At 41.3% G+C, this 27,885-nt stretch overlaps 1 protein-coding gene across 4 annotated transcripts in view; it reads right to left on the reverse strand.

Moving 5' to 3' along the window:
* The window catches only part of TULP4 (TUB like protein 4), a 97,386-nt gene that overhangs the window by 52,147 nt on the left and 17,354 nt on the right, over positions 1–27,885 (reverse strand). For 2 of the 4 annotated variants that reach the window (XM_083434344.1, XM_083434346.1), the window contains exon 2: positions 15,422–17,727. In XM_083434344.1, the coding sequence (XP_083290470.1) occupies positions 15,422–15,673 (252 nt within the window). In that variant the 5' untranslated portion in view covers positions 15,674–17,727. Of the gene's footprint in view, positions 1–15,421; positions 17,728–21,262; positions 21,283–21,623; positions 21,716–27,885 lie in introns of those variants that run through there. The other 2 variants (XM_083434345.1, XM_083434347.1) reach the window with 2 other exon arrangements.

The following is a 27,885-nucleotide window of genomic DNA, read 5'->3' on the forward strand; positions in this document are numbered from 1 at the left end:
AAAACGCAACTTGGAAAAAAGAGACAATGCACGTACTTTTGTAAACTAAGAAATTTTAAATAAAAGTATATTTTTAAAACCCGGCTGTTTTATTCATATGCAAACATGCCATTTTATTGATTGATCTATTAAAATAGCGCAGGCTAATGAAGAATGCTTGCTTCAGCTATGCGACAGCCCTATTAAAAAAAACTCATGTAGCCTATTATGAGGTTAATGAGATGACTATCATGCTTGTGTGCAGCTGCCTTTATTTCAGGCATACCTTCCCCATAGACAGGACACTAGGTAAGGCAGAACCTCAAGATGATCATCTACCCAATCTTAAATGCATCAGCAAATTCAAAATGCCAGCTGAAATGAAAAGAATTGCTTGAGGGGTTCTTCTTGTTGCCGCTGCTTGCTTAAAAAACAACAAAACTAATATTGAATGCAAGTACCGTTTCTATTCTCCATCTCTAAAATTAGGTAAACCACCATATGGTTGCTTCTTTGCAAAGCTATAATTTCCCCACCCCCCCTCAAATGTTGACTGAGATTCTGGCAGTTCTTCTTTAAACATTAGGCCTAAAATATAAACAAACAACTCCAGCAATCATTCATTCGAAAGATCCTTTTTTATTATTTTTTCTCAAAACACAGCTCTCCATAATGAAAAGGAATAAACATGAACCAAGATTGCTGTAGTGCAACCTATAATCCTCTTGATGGAGGAATGGGGGGGTGTTGGGGGGGGGGAGCGCCGCTGCCCCTGAAGAAGCAATGCTTGATTTCTGGCAGCTTTTTTGGAATTGGGCTGGTGCATAAGCAGCCATCGAGGGAGATCGCTGTGCTTCCTTGCCACCCCCACAACTCCAAACAATGTACAAGGGAACAAATGCACGGCACAGCTACTCACTCAACTAGGAAGTCTACGGGGATGTTCTTCCCCAAGCAACTGCGCACATGGTGAAAGGGAAGAGACAGAATCCGTTACATCTAGACAACGGATCATTTGTAGAACGATTCTATCACATTTCTTAATAAAAACAATGGCTGGCATTCACTCTTGGGGGAGTGGGTAAGCACACAGCCCCTGACACTGGGATGCCCAGCCTCCATTGAAAGGGACTTTTTTGAGGGGGAGGGTGTGTGTGTGTGTGTGTTATAGAGCATACAGAGATGCATTGTGTGCTCCCAAGTGTATCTGCAACTTGCCCTCCCAGTGGAAATTTTCCTAGTTTTAAGTACATGTACCAGTACATGAAAATGGGTTAACTCAGCCCTTGGCTTACAGACAAATACAACAGTATCACTGAACCACTGAGCTGGAGGGGACCCTGATGATCATCTAGCCCAACCCCCTGCACAACAGGAACCGTTTGCCCAATGTGGGACTTGAACCAACGAAGCTGAGATTAAGAGTCTCATGGTCTACCACCTGAGCTATGTATCCTTACCTGTAAGGTCAAATAAAAAGTGACGTGGAAGGTTCATAACTGGATCTTCCAACTTATTTCTGTTGACGCTTAAAAGCAGGTATGAGAGGGGATATAGACTGGGATTTCCCCACTGGGATTTACTTTTCCCCGCTGTGGTATTTCTCCAGTGTGCCTCCCTAAATTAGCTGTTAATTTGTGGGGTCTCGTCTCTTTATTCTTTCCACGCTTTTTAGTGGATTAAACTGCAGCAGCTATGTGATTAAGACACAAAGATTCTCAAAACTAAAATCTATTGTCAAATGAAAATTCTGGCAAATCAAGGAACATAACCAATTCCTACTGAGAGCTAGCTACATTATTTGGGGTTTTTTTAATCATAAAATGAACACATGGAGGTATCTTTTCCATACATCAGTGAAAGATATCAGATAACCCTCTGGGATGATCATTAAATCAGTAAGAAAAAAGCAAGTCATGGCAATACTGCCACATGTTTGCTTCCACCAAGATATTTCTCTCTCTCTCTCCTTTGCTCAAAGGTCATCACCATACTTCATTCCTTGTTCCTAATGATACCAGTGGGTGTGCTTTTGATGTTTTCTCCTATTCAGAATGATATATGGCATTATTCACCCCACTAGTTGGCTTTCTAGCCTTGCAAACAAATATAAACATTAGGGGAAGAGAAGCAGCCACCTGTAAAATTGGTGAGAAAAACAAATACATGTCCTCCAACGCAGACCCAGACTGGCAATCCTGCAGCCCTCAGAAATGCTAGAGGGGCTCGTGTACTCAAGGGTTGGGGTATGTGTCAATATCCGTGGAGGGAAATATTGCATCAAATGGATCGTGCCCGTGCACAGTCCTTGGATTTATTTCCTGTATTTACAAAGTGCTACTTTGGTTTCACTGGCTGGTATTCTGGGAAACAGCAGGAAGATGGAAGGTTCTTTCTTACCCATCAGTCCCTTAGCATGGAAATAATAATATTTGGTGTGTAGTATGCTAAAAAGCTCTTACACAAGGGGAAGACAGAAGGCCATGATCCTTTTGCTGCAGATTCTAGAGGAGTCTGGTGCTGAAATCCGAAACACAAGAGCAACCTCAGTGTTGATTTTATACTCCACAGAATCTGCTACAGGATATGCTGAAAACAAGCTCCATCCTTATTTCAGATATTGTGATATGTCAAGTATATCACAATGTTCAGCTGGTGATATATTGCAATGTTGAAAACCAGATCTTGCTCAGCCCTATCTAGTGACCTCTGGGAATATGATTTGTTTGTATGATTCTTCTAACTCCATTTTTTATTTATATAGTAAAGACTTTCTCTGACTGAAATGCTTCAGACTGCAAGTGAGGAAGGGATTGCATGTGTGCTGCCTCTGGAGAAAAAAAAGAAGTTTCTTGCCCATAGGAAAAGAGCATAATGAGGAAGAAGGTTGGGATGAACCCATCTCTTGTTTCCTATATGTAGTAGGTGCTTTAATGCGACAGCAAAAAAGCAATCCTCCTTTACTTGCAACCTGAAAGAACTCAGTCCAAGGAAGGGGAAATTGCCATTTGATTCTGCTGAATGTATAAACTGGCCTTGGCCTAGTTCACTGTGATCTTTGCTAGAAAAATGGCTCCACTACTAGTCTAGACAGTCTGGAACTACCTTGCATCCTTTTGGCTGCTTTTCCCAACCACCCCCTTGCTTCTGTCTGCCAAGCTTTGGACTGACTCCTGCATTCTTGTCTTGACAACTGGATCTTGCACGCCTGATGTAAATACTATGTACAAAAACTCCAACTGCCATCCTATGTGCTCTCCCAAGCCACCCTTTGCGTGGCGTGAAGTGTGAGTCCTCTACATTGCCGAACACTGTGGCTACCCCAGCTGTTTCTCTAGCGCTTGGTGGAGATGTAAGCTCAGATTGGTGCTGCTTTTCTAGTGCCGACCTTTCGATCGGCAAGCCCTAGGCACTGAGGCTTTAACCCACAGCGCCACCCGTGTCCCTTTTCTAGTGATATAGCAATGCTGTATTATTATTAATGCAATGCTACAGAAGCTGCCCACGTATATGTGCTCTGTCTCCTGGCTTGACAGGACTAGGTCTTTTATTAATGCCAGAAGAAACTAAGGGTTCCAGCATGGTGTTGTGGTTAGAGTACTGGACTAGGACCTGAAAGAACAGGGTTCAAAACCCCACTCAGCCATGAAGCACACTATGTGACCTTGGGCCTGTCACTGTCTCCCAGCCTAATATACCTCACAGGGTGATTGTCCAGATAAAATTAGGAAGGAGGAGAGCCATGCAGGCTGCCTTGAATTCCTTGGGAAAAAGCTATAAATATAACAATCAATAAATAAATAAATAATGAATATAAAGTTGACAATAGCTTAAAATAAATAAGTGTTTTTGCAGTGAGCACTGATGAGAAATGGAATGTATCCTAAATAAATGAATTTTCTCCAAGCAGAAAAGTATATGTTGATTATCAGAGGATGAAGGAAGTTTAGCAAACTCACATTATTTAAGAAATGGGTGATGCACTGGAGTGAAGCAATGCTACACAGAAAGATGTTCTGCTTGTTTTGTTTATTTTTGCAAGATGTCTGCCTATCATTGTCCTGGAAACGATACAATAATCTAAAAGCAAAACAGGATGTAAATATCTCTGGCAACTGACTAGAAGCGTTACTTCAAAAAAGATTAAACCATTACAAGATTACAGCACTGTCCTTCATAGGACTATAGATATTTGCTTTTAGAAAGTTGTGTTTCATCATTGGCACAACACACCTCACTTTATCAGTGATGCAAACCTACATTCACACTGCCTCCTTTCCATAGCTGTACTTCTCAAGTGTCTGCATTTAAGAGACCTCTCTGGAAAATGTGAATACCTAACACAGCACACAGAGAGCAGGTCATACCCAAACTCAGCCACAGGTAGGATTGTGAGTAAACCACAATTATGTGTAAGCTGAAGAGAGACCAAGGACTGTTGCATGGTGGTCATCTTCCTACCAACTTCATGTTTCATTTAGAATGAACATGAAAACAAGCTTCTAGCCCTTCTAGTTGGTGAGCAGTGTTTGAAATCAGCCTGGCGCCAGACACGTTTTGCTATGGGCTGGCAGGTCCAATTGCGACTACATGGAGATTTCTGGGTGCAAGCTTGGCAGCCACAGTTTAAAAACCTCTTCCTTAGTCCATCGTTAATATTGTTTCCATTTCCACTATGTGTGTTTCTCCTTCCTGCACTGGGACAAGTGAATTGTTGTAAGAGCAAGCTACAGTCAAGCAATGTAGCTGAGATCACAGAATCATAGAATTGTAGCGTTGGAAGGGACCCTGAGGGTGATTTAGTTGAACCCCCCAGTTGTGGTGACTGCAACCTAGATTCAAGATGCCATTTGGCGCTCAGCTTATATACCTGAATTTCTAACACTGTAGAGATCTCAGAAGAGAGGAAGGCAGTACCTGTCTGTCCTTGCATCAGATATCACTGCTTTCTACCTCCCTCTAGAACACTGTTCTACTAAGTATAATATCTAGTGCTGAGCATCAGCACCACAGTGGTGACTTCTGCAGAAACGGCTATCTCCCCAAGATCACTGCAGCCTCGATCAACAGCAGTCCATTTGCAGACCAGCCATAAAAACTTTGAGATGGCTGTGGGAAGTCCTTACTCAATATCCTAAGAACAGAGTGCAAGCTCCATAGAAAAGGAAATGTTTTGAATACAGAAGTTCTCAGGTTCAATCCCTGTCACCTTCAGAAAAGGGGATTTTCATTGTTGAGCATGCTCCCTCTTATGTGAATGTAGGGTTACACTCAAGATTAACACTGGTCTAGGTGAGAGCTAGGAAAGAAGTCTGGTTGGTGAGAGACATACCACCACCACCTGCCATGGTGGGACAGACCTTCTTTGGGGCAATTCTGGAGGTCTGTTTTGTTGATAAATTGCTACTGGACTGCATTGGGTTGCAATGCTTTGCTTTTAATAACTGGCATAGTATTCCTCTTTTTAACAGCTGCTATATATTACTTTAAAAACACCTGGGTGTTGGTGTTATATAGCTCCTGGTGTTCTTATTCTTCCCCTTTATGAGAAGCACATGCATTTTAACAAGCTTAGGGAGGGGAACGTGGGCCTCCCAATCATCAGCATTCTCGGTAGGGGCGATAAGGTCGTTGTGGAACACAGATGGGCCCATTAAGGGAAATGGGGATATTTTATTTTATTTAAACTTCAAGGCTACCCTTCATCTGGAAAGATTCCTGGGTGGTTTACAAGGAATTAATAAAGCACAATTAAAACCATGAAACAAAGCAACCATTTAAAATAATGCAATACAAAATGGGCAAATAACAGCAACAAACATAATACACCCATACACCCTGGGCTTCCACAATCTAAACGATTCCACAAAGGGCCAGGATGAACAGGTATGTTCTGACTCGGTGTTAGAAGCACCAACTGCACCTCCAGTGGAAGAGAATTCCACATTTGGGACACCACTGCAGAGAAAGATCTTCCTAAAGGGTGTATCCCTCTTCTCTTATGATGTTTGGATTGACAGAGCTCCATGCTGCATTTTATTCTGCCTTGGAAACAATGTATGAACAATTCTGGCTTATGCATGGACAGTCCAAAACACTGTGGATGGTTTGTAACACTGTTGAGATGCTCAGTCCCCACTGTCCTCAGGCAATTGTTCATCTACTTAACCAAATCAACCTTTGTATTTAATTTACCTTGTGCTGCACTACACACTGACCTCATTCTTTCTATTTTTGACTTCATCCTTGTTGTCTCCTGAGTTAGCCTTCGGTTTCTCATTCCCCCTGGTTGCAGTACACAACAGCTGTTGTTGATTTCTGCTGCAAATGCTCCAAAGATATGTTTTGCAAAACAGACGGTAGCATTACGTATGGTTTGTTAGCATTTTTAAACTGTGCCTACAATGGATACTGTTGCCCCCTTCATGCAGTAGAACCACCATTAGTTTTTCATTCACTTTATTCCGAAAAAAAGGTGGCTAAGCTACCGCATCAGTACCTCCAGACAAGCAAGTCCACTTGGAACCATTCTAACCATTGGAACCATTTAGTGAAGGACCAGCCAGCTGAGATCAGTGATGTGCAAGCAAGATTTCAGGTCCCATCCTTGACATATGATGAAAAATCTCACAAAGATGTAGTCCAAAATATCTGGAAGGCACCAGGTTGGCAAAGGCTATGCTATACACATGTTTTCTGCAAATTATGACGTGTAAGCACACACCACAAATCAGAGGGAAACAAGAGATAGTTAGAAACACTGAAATGCAGAGGATTTAATGTGGATGCTTTGTAAAAAGTGAGAGAACAAAAGGCTGAAATTCCACCGGGGGGGAACAGGATTGAAACATGTTCTGTGACAACCAGGGCCTTTGAGGCTGGGGGAGAAGTGGCTGGCTCCATGCTCTCTTTCTTCTACATTGCATTTCCTAATGGTACTGTGAACGATGGGTATCTCTCTTTGGTCCCTCCAAGCTTCCAAAAGAGACACAGCCATCTTTTTTGGCTCAGTACTTCCCGGTTCTCTAGGTCTCAAGGCTCATCAGTCCCATGTCCCTTCTAAGGGTCATTGTGCACATGCCCCAACCAAGTACACCACTGATGCAGGAAAAGGACAGTGGGGAATGCAGAAAGAAATTAAAAATGAACATATTCCCGAATGAAGACAGAGTAAGCACACATTCATGCACCATTAGGTTATTGAAGCCGGCCCAATCTCAGTAAGAAGCTAGCCATAATGGTCAAAGAAACTCTACGGAAAAAAATAGTTATGTCTTGATATAAAACATGATAAAAGCAATAATAAGATCTTCCCTGGTTATAAAACCAATTTAAAGTAAAAGGCCTGTGACAAATGGAGCCTATGTACATGCAGGCATTTATGATTTAAAGCACAACTGGCCAAAGACTTTGTACTAGTGAAACCTACACCAATTTTATAATTATCTTCAGTGGGACATGAATGCGATGCACTAGGCATAAATCACATTTTACCGGTAATTGCATAGCCACCTCATCTTTTCTGCACGTTCTGTTGATACATTAACTCCCTGCTGCCAACTTCTTGCTGTTCATATATCAAAGCCTTCCCCTTGTCCTCATCCCCACCCCTGTACTCCATTTAGTTCATGTAGCAATCTACTTCCCTGCTTTCTGTGCCTGTGGACAGCTAGCATCCCCAGGTGGTCTCCCATCAAGACAAAGGTCGGGATGGAGCCTGCTTAGTTTCTAAGATCAGATCCATAAACGTATCTCTGAAATTGCCAATTTCTTAGGAGTTATTGGTCAATGCAGCTCCTGTTTGTAGTCAGCACAAATTATGACAGCCCTGTACATGAGTAGAATTTACGTCTGACTCCTTAGCAATGGTATCTCGTAAGGAATCAAAATTTGCAGAGGGGGCCTTATTGGTTAACCCTCTTCTTTGCAGCACACAGACATACATTTCCCCTCCTTTCCATATCCAACCGTTAAATCAGGGGTGGGAACACTCTGCAGCTGGAGGGTTACATTCCCTTGTGGGGAATCTTCCAAAGGTCATATTAGCAGTGGGTGGGGTGAGAGGTGAAAAGGAGGCAAGACAACATATGTGAATTTGACATGTACCCTGTGCTATGTTCCAGTCACACAGAGGTGTGTTTCTGAAAGCACACATGCACACACCTCCATCCAGGCAAGCTATACATTATCACAGTTTGAGGACACATTCCAGCCAGGGGGTTGTGAGGGGTGTGGACTAGGAAGGACGTGGGGCTTGCGGAGCGCTCCAGGGGTCGGAAAGAGAAGCTACCATCTAGTGGACCTACACAGAAATATTGATTGCCCTCAAGTCAGAGGAAAGGTATCACAGATTTCAACAGCATCCCAGTTTCTGATTTCTTCTAACTGGTAGGTGCTCTTCTAGCATTTTCAGATTACAGTGGTACCTTGGGTTAAGTACTTAATTCGTTCCGGAGGTCTGTACTTAACCTGAAACTGTTCTTAACCTGAAGCACCACTTTAGCTAATGGGGCCTCCTGCTGCTGCGGCGCCGCTGGAGCACAATTTCTGTTCCCATCCTAAAGCAAAGTTTTTAATCAGAGGTACTATTTCTGGGTTAGCAGAGTCTGTAACCAGAAACGTGTATGTAACCCGAGGTACCACTGTATTGTTCTGAAGACCCCCCTCAGCCTACAATCCAAGAACTTTTCGGATTGCCAAAATAGTAGCATCCAAATAACATTTTTCCATATATTCTAGGTCTTGCATTTTAGAAGCCCTGGAGGGTTCTAGTTATGCACTCTTTAGATACCTGTCAGAATTAGGCTGTATAAGCTGACAGAATACTATTTAAAAAGTCAAAACAACCGAATGAAGACCGCACCTGCCTGTTGGCAAGATGGCCTAAGATACCAATAGCATGAAACACTTATTGCTTATGCGTATTTCTGTCCTATGGGCGCTCTCTCTCTCTCTCTCTCTCTCTCTCTCTCTCACACACACACACACACACACACACATTCTGGTTTCCTACAAATCTGATCAAATCTTGCTCAAACATTTTGATACATTGTATATATTCTTTTAGATGTAGTGATTATTTATTAATTCAGTTTAATAATATTTTTGAAATCATTTGTATCTGACCTTTTATGCCCTTCTCTAAAGCGGCTCACAAGAAGACAGAAAGAAAACATGACAACATCCAGTCAAACCAAGTCCAGAACAAAATTAGCCAAAATGCAAGGATAGAGATCAAACATTCAAACCAGCTTAAAAGCCAAGCAAAATACAACAAAGTCTCAGCAACTCACTTAAAAGCTTAAAACGGAGCCAGTCTAGTCTCTCATGGAAGGGAGTTCCACAACTGAAAAGTTTCTCCTAACATTTCGTTGAAACTTGCTTCAGTGCAATTTCCACCTGTTCCCTGTGCTCTGGAGCAACATATTCTGCAGAACAGCCCTTCCAACAACGCCCCTGTCACGTCCCCCTTTAATCTTCTCCACACCAACCACACCCAACTCTTTCAAGTGTTCCTCAAAGGACTTAATTTTCACACTCCTCGCCATCTTGAACACCTTCCTCTGGACATGCAGGAATGACATGATCAATGTAATGTCTGTACATTACAATGTCTTACAATGTGGAACTGAGAACACCGTACTTCAGATGCAGTACAGAACAGAGTGGAACTATTACTTTTCATAATCTGCTCCCATTAATGCAGCTTAATACTGCATTAGTTTTTTATCGTTCACATTGCGTCGCTAGCCCATGTTTAGTTTATGATCAGCTAAGTCACCTAGATGCCTTTCATGCTGCCATGCTGGTTTACCCATCCTATATTGGAGATTTTGATTCCTGGTTCCAAATTCCAGGATTTAACATTTACCTCTATGCAGCATTTGCTATAACATTTCTTCTGTGTAAGGAAAAAGAAAGCACAAAATAGCACAGGCATAGCTTTAGACTACAGTCTAGTTCTCATTAAGCTAGTAAACCTATGTCTGACCTACACCTCTTAATTGCAAGTATGCCTCAATATTTCTACTTGCAAGAGAGAAAGGCCCAAAGAGGTAACAAGGCAAAGAAAAATTAGTAAGAAAAATTGGAAGGAGATAAGCTATTAGTGTGAAACAAGCCCTTGTTGATGCATGCTTTGTGTGTGCTTATACTTTGGTGTATCTTCTACATAAGGCATTTTTGGTGGATGTTGAGTTTTGGTTCCCTTCATTCAAGAGGAGAAAAATATTTGTCAGTTCTAAGGTGGTAAAACAGGAAGACTCAAGACAAACCTGTTCTTCGTACTGCTCTCATGAAACAATTACACTCTGAGAGATTAACCAAGAGCTTATTTGTTATTAGTACAAGGACAAGGGCCTATATAATTTGCTCCCTGTCCTAGAACAAAACAGCTATTGTACCGACAGGCAATTATTCGGAGGACTGTGATCAATTACACTCCGAACTGTTTCTGGTGTTTAATTGGGTTCTTAACCATTTAAACTATTAGATTTCATCTTTAGACAAGTCACTTTAATCAAGGTGGAATTGTTTTCTAGCTATTACGGCTCAGAAATGCAGCCTTCATCCTCAGTACTTCTCCCCTGGGATAACTGGTAGATTGTATAATTCAGGTTTTGTAAAATGTTCCAAGATATGGTCAGATTTGTTCTCATGTTGAAGGATCTCTCACAAAAGCAAGCAGGTAGGTAGTTTGCATCTCCCTGCCCAAAAGTCCTTCTTAGTACTCTCCGACCCTTCACAGAAATTAATATCGGCCTGTGTAGACTCACTTCCAGAAATCAGTTTTAACAGTTGAGCAGAAGTTAAAAGTAAATTAGTTTTCCGTTTTGCTGAACATGCTAACAATTTTGGTTTAATTCACAAAAACATGAAGTCACTTGCACGTAGACAGGAGTCACTGGGAAGACATATGCAGAACCCCACAGTCCATTTTAGTAGGACAGATTTAATTCTGTTTTTAATTCTGTATTTAACACTGTTAAATAATCAGAAACAACATATTTTTTATTAAAAGAAAATGTGAGCAAAACCAATCCTTCAAAAATCTCCACACGAGCACCAATTGTAGGACCTCAGAGCCCCATCTTCTCCAAGCTACACATCGAGCCAAGTAATTCACTCTCTGGAGGTCACTCTCAGCACTCTTCCCCAGCGTAGCCCCTAACACTACTTTCTTATACATTCCAAATCCAAACAATAATCTTTTCATTCTGCCTCCCCACTCAATCTCTCCCAAACAACCATGATTCCAACTCACTTGTACTCTCTGGCTTGCATCCAACCAAGTTTTACTCAGAGTTGGGCGGTTTGGCTGGTGCCTTCATCATACACTTTTAAGCACCAGGTGTTCCTCTTCAACCATGCCTTTGGCTAATTAACATCTGCTACCCTTTTAAACGTGTTGTGGGATGGGAGAGTATTGGTTTGTTTTTGCTCTTATTTTTATTATGTATTTTGTGGTTTTATAGTGTACTTTTATGTTGTGAACTGCCCTGAGATCTACAGGATGAAGGGTGGTATACAATTAATTGATTTTGGACCAAAAATAGTCATGTTCATTAATTTCAATGGTCCTATGATGAGTAGGGGTAGCATTGGATACAACCCTCCGTCTTATTCTCTAGATTCCCCATGGCTTTTTCATTCCAAGCAATGCTCAATTCTACTTTTAGAATTGTACTAGAATCCCTGTGTGTTCATCTCAGCCCTAAACAGAATCATAGAATCATAGAGTTGGAAGAGACTACAAGGGCCATCGAGTCCAACCCCCTGCCAAGCAGGAAACACCATCAGAGCACTCCTGACATATGGTTGTCAAGCCTCTGCTTAAAGACCTCCAAAGAAGGAGACTCCACCACACTCCTTGGCAGCAAATTCCACTGTCAAACAGCTCTTACTGTCAGGAAGTTCTTCCTAATGTTTAGGTGGAATCTTCTTTCTTGTAGTTTGGATCCATTGCTCCGTGTCCGCTTCTCTGGAGCAGCAGAAAACAACCTTTCTCCCTCCTCTATGTGACATCCTTTTATATATTTGAACATGGCTATCATATCACCCCTTAACCTCCTCTTCTCCAGGCTAAACATGCCCAGCTCCCTTAGCCGTTCCTCATAAGGCATCGTTTCCGGGCCTTTGACCATTTTGGTTGCCCTCCTGTGGACACGTTCCAGTTTGTCAGTGTCCTTCTTGAACTGTGGTGCCCAGAACTGGACACAGTACTCCAGGTGAGGTCTGACCAGAGCAGAATACAGTGGCACTATTACTTCCCTTGATCTAGATGCTATACTCCTATTGATGCAGCCCAGAATTGCATTGGCTTTTTTAGCTGCCGCGTCACACTATTGGCTCATGTCAAGTTTGTGGTCAACCAAGACTCCTAGATCCTTTTCACATGTACTGCTCTCAAGCCAGGTGTCACCCATCTTGTATTTGTGCCTCTCATTTTTTTTGCCCAAGTGCAATACTTTACATTTCTCCCTGTTAAAATTCATCTTGTTTGTTTTGGCCCAGTTCTCTAATCTGTCAAGGCCGTTTTGAAGTGTGATCCTGTCCTCTAGGGTGTTAGCCACCCCTCCCAGTTTGGTGTCATCTGCAAATTTGATCAGGATGCCCTTGAGTCCATCATCCAAGTCGTTGATAAAGATGTTGAATAAGACCGGGCCCAAGACAGAACCCTGTGGCACCCCACTAGTCACTCTTCTCCAGGATGAAGAGGAACCATTGATGAGCACCCTTTGGGTTCGGTCAGTCAGCCAGTTACAAATCCACTGAGTGGTAGCATAGTCAAGACCGCATTTTACCAGCTTCTTTACAAGAATATCATGGGGCACCTTGTCAAATGCCTTGCTGAAATCAAGGTAGGCTACATCCACTGCGTTCCCTTCATCTACCAGGCAAAAAGAGCAGGCAAAAGCCACAACTTGTTAGAATCTCAGAAACGAGGGGGATGGGACGGGGAACTGCTCTTTAATTAGCTGAAATTGCCTGCCACTGTTTGGCCAATTCCTCTAATACACATATTGAAAATGCAATTATATTATTTGGTTTTATGATTACGTTGTACGCCACTCTCGGTATTTTTAGAAGTACGGGCAGCTTTCTCCAACCTCGTATCTCCCAGATGTTTTTGGCTACAGTTTCCATCATTGCCATCATCCGCCATGCTGTCTGAGGCTGATGGGAGTTGTAGTGCAAAACCTCTGGAGGTCCCCAGGTTGGGGAAGGCTGAACTAGGAGAAGCACTTCTGCTGATGCAAGGCACAGCCCCTGATTTCTACCAGTTCCTCCTACCCAACAGCCCCCCATAAGCTTCTCTTGAGCTTTGGGTGGCCTTCTGTAACAGCGTGGAACAGAGGAATCAACTGGATGTCATTTTTATGACATCTTTCTGTACTGAATTCATTACAACCCTTTGCACATACAAGACATTCCTTTATACATCATTATTTCCACTTTGTAAATGGAAATTGGAAGCTGAGGGATAATGGACTTGATAAAGCCATCCAATAGCCTGGTTTGCACATAACACTAAGCTATAGTTAACATTAACCAAGCTTTATAAACCAACAACGATTTACAAACATGGTTTATCTGTGGTTAAGAAACTATTGTTTAGCTGCTGGGCTGGATTCTGGCAATCAAAGTATGGTATAAGTGCTATGCGCAAACCAGGTGTGTTCATGGATGAGCTGTGATTTGATGCCTGGTCTCTTACGTTAAACTCCCATGGTAAATTTCTATATATCAATCAAGATTGCCCCTGATCAAAATCTAAAACAGTACTTTTATCGCCATTTTGGACCTTGCTTTAAGTCAAGCTCATAAAAGCTTTTAAACTTTTAAAGTTAGGGTTAGCATAAGTCTGCTTTAGAATGAAGCATTCTCTCACAAAATACAACAAAAGACTATGCTTCATTCCACACATTTTTATATTGGTACGTGTGTGCCATTTTTAAAGAGATTTTTGGATTGCCCGTAAGAATAAGCCATTTTCCAGTTTCAGGCTCTAACCATTATTTAAATCTAATTACCTTGCCGTAGTGGTTTTGTTTTGTTTTTTAAGAAAAAGCACCACCACAGCTGCACTGTGGAGGCTGTCATATTCAATTGCTTATGGCGCTATGAGTCATTTAAGAGGTCTCTGTTCCAGGCATTCTATGTAATCTGTTATCAGAGGGTCTTCCCTAGAATTGGAGAGGAGCATGATTGAGGCAGGTTTCTACAAGTGGCTTTTATTGGAATGCTTTGCATTATAATTCTACTATACTATAAAGTATTCGGCAGCATTTAATTTCCACCTGCATTTTACAAACAGATTCAAAGGGACACTATGCCCACATTTTCCTGCAATTATAGCTAATACGATTTTTTACAGCATAAGAAGAGAAAAATATAACTAATACAAGCAGGCAGTAATAAATTAAAAACAAAAACAAAAACAAAACCAGTAGGATCAAAAAGAAAACAGTTGCAGAATCAGTCCTTATATCTTGGAACATGAGTTTCACTGCACAAAGGCTTCATTCTCAAAAGACCTGGTACAACAATAGTACTTTTGTTTGCCTCCAGAAAATAAAAATAAAAATAAGGAAGTGCTTATGCCCTGGGGGATGAGCAGTACTAGAGTAGCACATTAGCAGATCTTAAAAGTTCACACACCAGAATGGTGCTGACAGTAGAAACCCTATATTCTGATGTAGATGTTCCCAATATGCCATCTCCAATCAACTTCTATGGAAGTTTGCAACACAAAAACATCCTGTCTCTGGCATGCCCACTGTATCCCCAGTTCCTTACATATACACATTGGATTTCATACCTGTACACAGCCCACATTTTGTGATGTATACTTTGGTCCCTATATATTCTTATGCAAACATGTTGTCCAATGTGCAGGTGTCGGGAGAGCTCAGGAGGATAGCAGTGGGAGGACACAGGCCTCACCGTGCACCATTCCTGATCAAACTTTGGCATGCATCTTACATTTCCTTTTTTTATTTGGAACCTGTTTGGTCTTGCTCTAAAGGTAAGCCCAGGCATAGCAAATTTAGTGCCCTGCAGGTGTTGTTTGACTCCAGCTCCCTTTGTCCCTGACCACTGGCCGTGTTATCCGGGGCTGAAGGAAGTTGGGGTCCAACAATATCTGGTGGAAGGTGGGGACCATGTGGGCTACGTCTGCTTTCTCTTTTAAGACAACCAATGCATACATTACAGCAAGGCATTACCAATGATAAAGATTACGGCAAGGCATTGCCGATAATAAACTTTAATCCATCACAGTTATTTCCTGAAGCAGGAGGGGCGATGGCAAGCAGCAATTCCATTTATTTTCCTAAGGCTTTTCTGTAATCTACCTATTTGGCACAAATGCCCTTTTATCAAAAGAAACCACTGTGTTCACCTTTCTAAACTGAAACTTAAGAGCTTGGCATTTACTCACCTCACTGTTGTGGCCCCTTAAATTGAAGTTGATGCGTTGCGGAGTGTTCCGGTCTCTTCTACAATGGCTGGAGGTGAACGTAACACCCACAACTCCTCTGCCATTGCCCGTCGCCAGCCAGCCTTCCTCATAATATCGCCTGCGGCAGACAGGCTTCTCCTTCTCACTTTTAGGAACCCTGCCTTTCCAAGAGAGGCAGAGGATGTTGGAATCACTACAGAGAACAGGCCCATGTTCCACTGCGGCATACATGCTTTGCTATATATTTCCCTTTTGGCATAAGAAAGTACTATGTCTAGTGCAGAAAATGTAAATCTGACGCTTCTGTTTTATTGATAAGCTCAAGAGTTTCGACAGATCAGAATACGAAGTGGGGAGGAGAGAGAAGGTCAGTTTTTATAAATATCCACCAAATGCATAGTGAAAAATTTCTCTATAAAAGATGACGACAGTCGGCTAAGAAAACGTAATGCTTAAAAAAACCAAAACAAAACCAGGTTCATTTTGATTTGGAGTCATTGGAGTGAGGGTACACTTATCCTTTGGAGAAACAGCTACTGCAGAAGAGGCGTTCAAGGAAACGGCAAGCTGTCTTTTTGCTCAATTGGATATAATCATCGTACAGCCTGAGATTTCCAGTATAGCATGATGCGATTCCAGAGACAAAGGTTTGCAGATGTGTGGGTTTCAAGTAACTTAAGGCTTTAAAAATATTTCCTTCAGTTGGATTTTCACACGTTCATAAATATCGGACATTCATCTTTCCGCAAAGCCACCCTCTGGCAGATCTTCCCCGTCAGATGAAATTTCCGCTGCTAAAGCTGAAATAGATTGCATAAAGGGGTGGGGGGAAAGGCACACAGACCGTGCGAGACCGAAGACCAGAGTTCTGGGCAGTTACCAATGTGCCAAGCCAGGTGGGAAAGCCCTTTCTGAACTCCACTGCTCACTGTTCAACCCAGCAGTCTCTGCAATCCAAAGGCTGCCCCATTTCCTTTGCAGCTGGCGGCTTCCCCACCACCTCCAATGGAGTCCCTGTTTATCACACTGCCTTGCCTGCTTCCTCACAACTCACAGCCACATGCAGGCATGAAAAGAAAAGCCCCTTTGCACTTAGCTGTTGTTGTGTTCTTGTTGTTCCTTAAACACTCTGAACCTTTTAAGCTTCTCAAACAAAGACATTCACCTCATGTAAACTCCAATAGTTTGGGCTGTTTTTATTTTATTTTATGCCTTTGTCTTTTCCCTTTTTTCCACTAGGAGAGAATTGTAGGACTCGCTTTTCATCCTCTTGTTAAAAGAAGTGCCAGAGCTGAAAGCACATCAAGTAAGCGATTATTTGCAGATCCTGATGGATTCAAGAAGGCCAATTAGAAATAGTCTGGGGAGCCGCACAGAAAATCCAACTTCCCTTTCCTTCTACGGTTTCCCATCATGCCTCCTCTGTGCATCCAACAGGTTCCTTCCTTATTGATATTTCTCCAGAGTGCAGATTCATAATTTTAACACGTTTGCAGCTGTAGAATGCGTTTAAAAAGTGTTCCAAATGCTTTGAGTAATATTTATTATCAAATATTTGTACCATGATACAAGGAACCCAAATAAGAACTGCATTAACAGTAAACAGGAGAAGAAAAAGCAGCAAATTGAGCTGCAAAACTCAATACAGGATGATAAAGTCTGTGAAGCTCAATCCCTAGATCTGTCCCACTGCTCCTAAACTTGCCTGCTTCCAGTCATCAGCCCACGATTACTTGTCACAACTTAACAGGCGGACGTATGAAAACCCCACTGCATCAATCAGAGTCCAGCGCAGAAAAGCACCAGAGATTTGCGAATTATTCCACTTTCAGGGATGCCAATATCAATCTCCCCTCCGCTCAGACTGTTTTATTTATTTCATAGAGGTATTTGTGTAATTTGCTCTGTGCAGAGGGTGTTTTTCTTATGCTGCTTCTTGGAAGGGTTTTGCCACAGACCGTATGGCAAACTGACCACTAGTAACAGATGGCATTCCATGGGATTTTGGTCTTTGTGCTGTCAGGTCGCTCCATCTGGTGCTTGAATTAATTTTCATCCATGGCAAAAACTCTCCAAAGTATGCAACTGCCAGTCTGTGGGTTTGCAGAAATGTGTTTGTATATATGTGTGTGTGTGTGTGTGTGTGTGTGTGCATACATACAGTATGTACAGGCACTCCCTCAACTTGGCAATTTGGGCTGCATCTGGTGCCGCAGTTTGGCTATGGCAGTCTAGCAAGCCATCTGTCACTTATTTGAGTTGGGACTCCTTGGGTGCTTCCAATTCTGTAAAATAAAAAATAAAGAATTATATATACACACATGTACTGAAATAGAAGGACTGTACAACTGTGCACATTGAAACTGAGGGTGCCAAATGAGATGGCAGTTCTTGTTCAGTATCATGTACTGACAATATACTCTCATTTTACAACTTTGGTGTGAAAAATATTTCAAAACATTTTTTTAAAAAATTAAATCACATAACATGCAGGACCTGAAAGTGACACAATAGGTTTTTAATCAAAGTAGGAAAGGTGGGTGGGTAGGGTAGAAGAGTGGGGAACATACACTATAGCGACCACTGATTCCAAAATGATGAATGAAACTTGTCAGCAAATCTGTAAACTGAGAGACAGTGTAGAGTGTTGGACTAAATCCTGGAAGACCAGAGTTCAAGTCCCTGGACTCAGCCATGAAGCACACTGAGATGGTCACTGCCTCTTAGCCTAATGTACCTCACAGGGTTGTGAGAATATCATCAGGAGATGACACGGAGAACCATCTACTCCACCTTGAACTCCATGGACGAAAGGAGGGATATAAACGCAATAAAACAAAACAAAATAAAACAAAGAGGAATAAACGGGTTGTCAAGCCTCCACAAATGAGTCTTTTGGTTAGCACAAAGCAAAACAGGAAGAGGAGATAATTATTTCTTCAGCTATTATTCCTCGGATAAGAAGCTTCAGCTCTTGGGATTCCTTCGACAAAATATTTCTCAGCAACTGCTACTTAACACAAGACTCAGCATTAGCTCCAAAAGATTAAAAGGTCCTTTTCTGTTTGACTTTAAACATTTGATTCTCAGAAATATGAATAAGCTGCTCTTCAGTCACACCATTACTTACTCACACTGTCCAGGGTTTTGTAATTATTATTATTATTATTATTATTACTACTACTACTACAGTAAATGAATTTGCTCAAATATGCCTGGTATTAAAAAAGAGGGCACTATAATCCCCTATCTAATACTCAGTATGTTCAAAGGAGCTTTAGTGACTTACCAAGTACAAAAATGGGAGAGAAATAGAGAGCAGAGAAAGAGCAACATAATAATGTTCTGCATTTGGAGATGGAAAAATTCATCCCTGGGTGTATCAGTGTTATCAATTTTTAATATGTTAAACCGAGAATATATACCAATCACATCCCGTCTCATTCTATTTAAATCCATGGTTCTCCAAATATGGAACTGGGATTTCCTAAGAAGAGAAGCAGTTGCTATGTAAGGCCCAAGCTGCTCCCTGATGCAATCTATACTGTCTTAATTAGAACCAGAAGAACAGTGTCATGTCAATGTTGAGGACAAAATAAGTTGACTGACAGTACAAGAATCTAATAGTGCTAGCTCATGTTCTTTGCTTCCTTGTGCACCTTCTCATCTAGCATCCTGATGTAGCTTTCTAGCAGATACCTATCATATCATAGAATTATAAAGCTGGAAGGACCCAAAGGGTCGTCTAGTCCAATCCCCTGCAGCATCAGGTATGTTATTCTCAGTCCAGAGATATAAATACATCAAAAATCTTTCTACTAGTCAACTACTTGCTAATCAACCCTTATTTTACTTTGCCTTAATTGCTTTTGATCATGGCTAGTTACACTGTGCAGCATCCAGCTCATCCCATGTACTTATTCACTGATATTTTATATTTTCCCAGTTTGCAGGACTACTGATCCCATTTACAAACACAGTAGCTGCCACTGCTGACTTTTCCTGAAAATAATTATCTGATTTCTGTCGTTGTTGTTATTAAATTTACAAACACAACAGAAATACTAAAACCAATGATAATAAACACAATCAATAGGTGAAGAAACACCACATTATGCAAATATGAGAGGTCTAGCAGATTCTGCCTCATTCAAAAATGCCACAAACACTTTAAAACTTCAAATTAAAGGCCAAAAGCACAGGTAAAACTGAAAGTTCTTGCCTGCCCCCTAAAACTAGATGTAGTCACCTCTGCTACAAATATAGCCACCTCTTAAAAGACAACCTTTTGGTAGTGTTGTGGTAAGTGCAGGGTTATCCCAAACTTGAATACCACACAGTTTTTAAAATGTTAAAAACAAAGAACAGGTCTTTGCTACATAGTTGAAACATAAATATTTCCCAATTTTAAACATAGGGAGCTAACTGATGTATACCTAATTCGGCCACTTATCCATCTAGCTCCGTATTGTCAACGCCGGCACTCAAGCAGTGGCCTCTCCCAAACCCAGCCCTAACTGGGGATGCTGGATACAATCAGTCCTACTCTATTCCAACAGATTATCCAAAACAGACCATTCTAATCTCATAGATTGTGCTTTACAAACTTCTAGGTAGAACAGCCCTCCTCTCTCCCTCCATCTTTTTCTTTTTAGCTTCTAACCGAAAAGAACAATTCTTCTCTGCCAATCTTGGCAGAGCAGAGAAGCTTCCTTACAGCCAATAAACATTAATCCCCCCCCCCCTTTGAGTGGTGTTTTTTATCCAATAGAAATAAAGTATTCTCAATCCCTTCTGCTATTCCATCTCCTCTTTATCCTCATTAAGTGGTCCACCAACCCTCAGAAATTTTCAAGGGACCCAATAGTGGGGGTGGGGGGGAAGAGTTTGGAAACTACTTATCTAGCTCAATCAATAATTCAAATTTACTAGAAAAGCAGACTTTTATTTTGAATTAGAATACATACTGCATGCATACTAAAACTGTAAACAACATTTTTTTGTAAATTAAAAAATAAAATAGAAATAATTTTAAAACCAAAATTAATGCTTACTCTTTTTCATTCAAATGCTAAGAGCCAAGATGCTCCTGGAGGTAGAATTCTGGAGTAGAGATCTAGTTTCAAATACATGCCAGGTCATGAATTGTCCAAGTGGACTTGAACAAGCCACCAGTTGTCAGTATTCCACTTGTAAAATATGAGTAACAGTGACCTAACTTAAAAGTTTGTTGTGACAAAGTCGCAAATGGGGATTTAAAGTTCTCCCACCATCAAGCAACACATGATGAACTGGACACTCCATTGATATTGTTAGATTTGCCTACTCAAACGCATGACCCACTTAGTTCACTGGGGCTTACCCACAGGTAAGGAGGCATGGGATTGGAGCAGAAATGTTTTGTAACACTCATATAGAATCGTCATACAAGATACACTGGATTCTTTGGAGTTTGTGCATGCATGCTCCCCAGTGTAGTCACAGGAGAACTGAACATCAAGACTGCCGCTTTTGATGAAGCCAGTAGCAGCTCTTAAAATTTCCCTGTTGCTTTGATCTCTGCCTAGAAAGGTGGCTAGGTATAGGTGTCCTAGTTTGCTACTTAATGCTCTAGATTTATTTTTTTTAAGAGTGCGCAGATGACCAATGATAAAGCTCAGAACCCCTCCTCCCCAATGCAAAAAATGAGCACTTGTGACTTTTTGCAAAACAGCTCTAAAACAGGTTTCTCCCCATTTCATTCCTCCTGCCAAGTGAAAAACTGGCAAAAGGACTTACAGGCCTAGTTTCTGGTACTACATAAGACCCTACGGTGCTTACAAATGATCAACAGCTGGCTGGCACTGTGAAGAGGAACTCCACACAGTCACTTTTTCTCATCGACTATCAATCTCATGGCTGCTATCTGCTAGAGAGTCACAGCTTTGGCCTTAACTATGGGAGAAAAGAAAAATGTTAAAAACTGGATACAGTATATATTCTGTCATTTATTTTTATATTTATTATATTTAGTGGTTTCCAATTAATACCTTTTACCAGCCAAAGCCAACCAAATTGTTAGAGGAGAAGACCTAGCATATTCCTGATTTATCCCCTTGTACTCACTACAGGTTAGGAGAACACACATTTCTAAGCTGCCAGTAGTGTGCGCAAGGGAATAATTCAGGTGGAATCCACATACCTTTGAAATCGAAAGCAGCAGCTCATAATGCATCTGGAATCTGCTCTGAAATTGTCAAGCGGTACTGTGGTTCATAGTAGGCATAAATACCTGGGATTCAATAGATTTAAGTCAATATATTTAGACGATAAACTTTAACATATTTATTAGAAAGACAGTGCCCTTTAAATAAATGGGACCTTCTCCCAAATGTAAGACTTGTATGTTAGAAATTTCCACTGGACAGCACCCAATAGCCATACTTCAGCACAACTCTTCCCACGCATCCTTTGCTTGCAATACATGATGTCCAACAGTTAATACCATACTCAAAGGTATTCTTCCACTTAATTTTGTTTGTATGTTCATTAGTGAATTCTTAATGTTAATTAGTGAATTCTTTTTATTTATTATTTAATAATAATAATAATAATAATAATAATAATAATAATAAATACCACCCCTCATCTGAAGATCACAGGGAAGTTTAGAATATAAAAATGCAAAAATGCAACAAAAACACTACCCTCCCACAGTTTAAAAGGCCACAGAGTGTTTAATTAGCCAAGGGTCTGGGAGAAGAGGACTGTTTTTGCCTGGGGCCTAAAGATATCTGGTGCTTAAAGAGTGGCTGGGAAAACCCAGCCAGATGGGTAGGGTATAAATAAAGTTGTTGTTGTTAAGCAAAGTGCGTCAGGCGAGCCTCCCTGGGAAGAGCATTCCACAAGCGGGGAGCCACCGCAGAAAACGCCTGTTCTCATGTTGCCACCCTCTGGACCTCTCATGCAATGGGCACATGAAGAAGGGCCTCAGAGGATGATTGCAGAGTCCGCAAAACATTACCTCCATCCCTTCTCCAGACCCACCTTCACTTTCTTTCTTTTATCTCCCCTTTTTCACCAGGGCCAGCTCTTAAGCAACTGTTTGTCCATTTTGGTCTCCAGGGTAAAAGAGAACCCCCTTTTTCTGGATGTCTATGCAGGCAAATAAAGGTTTCTGTATACTTTTAGGCTCATTAAGAGGCTTCTCCTCAGCAACAGCCTGTGGGTGGCAATGTATAATACTGTGAAGGCAGATGTTAAGAAACTAGATTTTAAATAATGACATGTGGCCATGTCAGCTGCAGGTAATCAGTTCCTAATTTTAGAATACCAACTGTGTTGACATCCACTTTGCTGATTAAAACCTTCTAATCAGCCCCTCTGGCCTATATGACCTGATAGGAGATGGCTGATTTTGCTTATTAACATTCTAGGAGCCTTCTCCTGTTTCTCCAAGTCCACATTTCATATAAATGTAAGTACTGAGGACTTCTGGAGGCTTCAAAATAAACAAAGATGCTCTGATAACATGAAGAATATTACATCTGATACAATCATCCTTATGAGGATTTTCTGTGACTACATGGCGGTATCTCACCCACACATTAAAATAAAAATAAAAATGATGTGATAGCTTGGTTCTACAAGAAGAAAGCTGCTATGCCCCTCCCTGCACATGGCCTTCAAATAAATAATAAATAAAAAGTACCAAATATTCGGTAACAAGGTCATCACAAACAATATCCTGTTGGTACCACAGTCCATTGAGCAACCATGATACTAATTTATGAACTAGGTCAGGAATATCATGTCCACCTCCCCTGTCCCCCATACAAGATATACATTGCACACTCCATGACAAAAGTGCTACTTTCAGGGAAACTGGCCATACCATGTACAACATATGAGGGGAAATATGCATTTATTGCATTAAAAGAAATTGAAGGAAAAGATCCTTAAAGATTACTTGCACAGTTGCTTTACACAGAGAAGACGTTAAAAACCTGTCCTTCAACAGGGAAAGATATTCAATTTATAACACTTTAGGGCCAGTAAAAAGAAGTTACTGTCCAACCATAGTACATGAAACCAGCAGTATTTCCTACACAGAAGAATCTGAAAGCAAAAGCGTATGCAAAATATTCAATTTTCTGCTTACACAGAACAAGGCAGAATTTCCTCAGCAGAAATAGTCTTACTGTAAGATCTCTTTTTACAAAATGAATAATGTTTTTGCCTACATTGCACAGAGATAATGCATAGAAGTGAATATACTACCTAGCTTTTGGACTTGGCAGATCAGGACTTGGCAAGCGTGCATAGCTACAATCACCCTGCACACAGCAAAGCCCCACTAGTGCGGCATTTAAAACCAGTAAAGTATTATGGATGATACAACTCCACAACCAAGCATTGTACCCTGAGTGCTCTCTCCACAAGACTGTCCACTTCTGAGAATACTTTTTGTTGTACAGTAAACTGTCCTGTGATTCTTGGATGAAGGGCAGTATATAAATAAAATTAAAATAAAATAAATAGTACTATTTCAGAGTCTTTCCCAATGCCTCCTACTTCTAATCAAGAGGCTCTGAGAAAGTCTGAGGTTCCCAAAGTGGGAGGAGAGGCAAGGGAAGAATCTATGCATTATCTCCCACTCATTCAGTTGTATCTTTCAGACGGGGAAGTCTACAAAATCAAAGGCATTTATGTGCTTTTCCTTTGACTAGTCTTCCTCAAAGACTGGAGGAAAGGAAGCAAAATTTGTGATCCTACTTTTAAAAGTTGCTTTCTCTTCTCTCTTCCCCCCCCCCCCCCGCCAAAGCAACTGGAGCTTCGAAGTACAGTGGTACCTCTGGTTACGAACTTAATTTGTTCCGGAGGTCCGTTCTTAACCTGAAACCGTTCTTAACCTGAGGTACCACTTTAGCTAATGGGGCTCCCGCTGCTGCCGCACGATTTCTGTTCTCATCCTGAGGTAAAGTTCTTAACCCAAGGTACTACTTCCGGGTTAGTGGAGTCTGTAACCTGAAGTGTTTGTAACCCGAGGTGTTTGTAACCCAAGGTGCCACTGTAAATGCTGCTTGCTTCCAGGGAACATGCACCATCGCAATTTACTTTGAATGTATCAGCTTAGGGCCCCCTTGGCTATCTAAATTTGTTTTTGGATGGGTAAATCTTTGTATGATCTAATTTAGTATGGAATACATAGAGTTCAAACTGCAGGTTTGTTTTAGTATAATATTGTAACATATTGTTGAGGAGTGCTCTTTTTATGAGGGACTTGGGATTTTATCAGCTTGAATAAGAAGCTGATAATGCTACATACAGCTTGCTTTGGTTGCTTTAACCGGGTTTCATCCATTAGAGGAAACAAATTGAAAAACCAATTTCACCTCAACACATCTTGTACAGAGACACAAAATATGCCCAATTGTTTAACCAGTATTCCATGTTGTTCCAAGCTGCCTGATTTATTTGGGCAATTTCCTTCTGAATTAATAACATGTGTTATTTATATCAATTTATGACACATGCAAAGAGATGTGAAGCGCATAATGGATTAAAAAAGAAAAGGGGGAAACTACCAGCAAGGTTTAATGCCATCTTGTACATCAAGCTCTTGAGCTGTGAAATCATGATTAAGATTTAAGGCAAAGTACTTTCTGAGGCCTCAAAGTGACAAACAACAAAGAACTGAGAGCCACGGCCATATCACAGCTGCATTTCAAGTCTTGGTTAATAGTCATGTAGCCAGTTGGTGAACATTATGCTCTGCATTTCACACAGTTGATGTTGACTGGGCAGATGCTAGGTGGATAAATTTTACTATACCTGTGTATGTTAATGAGGTATTTGAGCAGGCTTCATCATACCTACTACTTACTATACAAATGATTTTGTCATGATTGTGTCCATCAGAATGAGGAGCAGGTCAGATTTGTCTAAGAAAAGGAAACTGAACAAGGCCAATATTTCAGACCTGACTTGTGTAATCAGGACAGCTGTAGCCCAGATGCCTTTGTAGCCTGTGAAAGCTCAGAGATCTTGCCATCATCCTATCTTTACAGGGCAGTGACCAAATCAATTGTTGTTGTTTAGTCATTTAGTCGTGTCCGACTCTTCGTGACCCCATGGACCAGAGCACGCCAGGCCACGCCAGGTGTGGATCAATTAATTAAATCAACTAACAAAGACAAAAACTACCTATTCGAAGAGGGCCATCAGAGTTATTTGAATGACTATCACAAGTTATTTCCTTTCCTTTCCTTAATATATGACGAAGATAGGGCATCTTCAGTTTATAAGCCATGTCGACTCTGCTCTTCAGTCTTCCCCTGCTGGCCACAAAGCTACTTCCATAGCTATTCTACTGGTCTACATGGACCTATTTCATCTCCCAGGATATAAAAAAAAAATGTAGGCAGGACCACACCATGTATGTGAGAAACCTAGAGCAGCCTTATTATATACAATGGCTATTGGGACTGGAATCCATTCAGATGCAATGCCAGCACTGGAGATATGTAGCTATATCAGGGTAGAGGATAAAGGGGTTGCTACTAATTCTAGGATAAACAATGACTTTTGCAAAGGTCAAATAAAGGTTAAAGCCTTCTCCATCTTCATTGCCAAAGATAAAGGCCTAGTTGCTTGATATTCTTGACTTTACTTTTCCTCTTTAGAAATTTAAGCACCTGGTAAACCACAACAGATGGTTAATAAGCTGTGCAGCCTTTTGCAACATCTCCAGCCTTCGAAACCTTGTTGCAGAAGTGACAGGGGAGAAAGCACTTGCAGAGGTGCTTCCAAGCAACAGCTGATGTTTTTTAACACTACGGTAGCACTAATCCAGGCTTCCTCAACCTCGGCCCTCCAGATGTTTTTGGCCTACAAGTCCCATGATCCCTAGCTAGCAGGACCGGTGGTCAAGAATGATGGGAATTGTAGTCTCAAAACATCTGGAGGGCCAAGGTTGAAGAAGCCTGCACTAATCCCAGTCCTGTTCAGTGCTAATTGTGCATTACTTAGTCCCTTAAACATGGGACTAAGTATGGGATTACTTAGACATGTAAATGTCAAAACTGCACATTGCACTAAATGTGTGGTTCGTATCTGCACCTAAAAAAGAAAGAGTGGGAGTCTGATCTGGACTAAAACTACAGCAGAGTTACAGCCTGGACTGTTTGTCTTGCTTTGCTAATGGACTGGATGAGAGCCAGTAAACTGAAACTCAATCCAGATAAGACTGAGGCACTGTTAGTGGATCATTCCCTAGGCTGGATGGGTGGAAGATTGCCTGCTCTTGAGGGGGTCACACACCCTCTTAAGGAGCAAGTACGTAGCTTGGGGGTGCTTCTGGATCCACTACTGTCACTTGAGGCCCAGGTGACCTCAGTGGGGGGAGTGCCTTCTGTCAGCTTCAACTGGTGGCCCAACTATGCCCCTATTTGGACAGGGATAGCCTAACTTCTGTGGCTTATGCTCTGGTAACATCTAGGTTGGATTACTGTAATGCATTATACATGGGGCTGCCTCTGAAGACAGTTCAGAAACTTCAGCTGGTGCAAATCCTGGCACAACTGCACTGACTGCCAATTAGTTTCTGGGCCCAATTCAAAGTGCTGGCATTGCACTTAACATAGCTCAGCACTTCAGTACCTTAAGGATTGCCACTCCCCATACAAACCAACCTGGACCCTGCACTTGTCATCTGAAGCTCTTCTCTATGTGTCCGCTCCGAGAGGTTTAGAGGGTGGCAACAAGAGGATGGGCCTCTTCTGTGGCGGCTCCCCAATTGTGGAATTCTCTCCCCAGAGAGGCTCATCTGACACCATCATTACATGTCTTCAGATGCCAGGCAAAAACACTGTTGTTTACCTATGACTATTAAATAATCTATGTCCTGTGTAAGTGTGGGGGAGAGGACGGTTATGATTATTTTACTGTTAGGCTGTCTATCAGCATGCATTTTGCTATGTTTTTATCACTGATGTTTTGTAATGCGTTTCTAATGTTGTACACTGCCCTGAAAGCTTTTCATAAAAGGTGATACATAAATTGAATAAATGATGGTGGTGGTGGTGATGATGGATTATTCACTGGATGTCCTTGAGTTCTAGCATTACAAAACGGGGGGGGGGGGGGGATTTTTCTCTGCCCACATTCTGTTTGCTAATACTTCCATGGGAAAAATATACCATGCATATTTTTATACTCCTCTATCATATCCCATTTCACTTGCCTTCTCTCTAAATTAAAGAAGCCCAAATATTATAGTGTTTCCTCATACAGGAGATGTTGCATCCCCTCAATCATTTCAGTTGCCCTTTTCTGAACCTTTTCCAGCACTACAATCTCTTTCAATCTGTTCCTCTGCCAGCCAGCACAAGAAACAAATGGGATTCACCAAAGAAAAGACAAAATTACATTAATTGCACCACCTACTGCTGTTCTAAAGAGGG

The sequence above is a fragment of the Podarcis tiliguerta genome (assembly GCF_965153285.1).
Source record: "Podarcis tiliguerta genome assembly, chromosome: 3".
Classification (NCBI taxonomy): domain Eukaryota; kingdom Metazoa; phylum Chordata; class Lepidosauria; order Squamata; family Lacertidae; genus Podarcis; species Podarcis tiliguerta.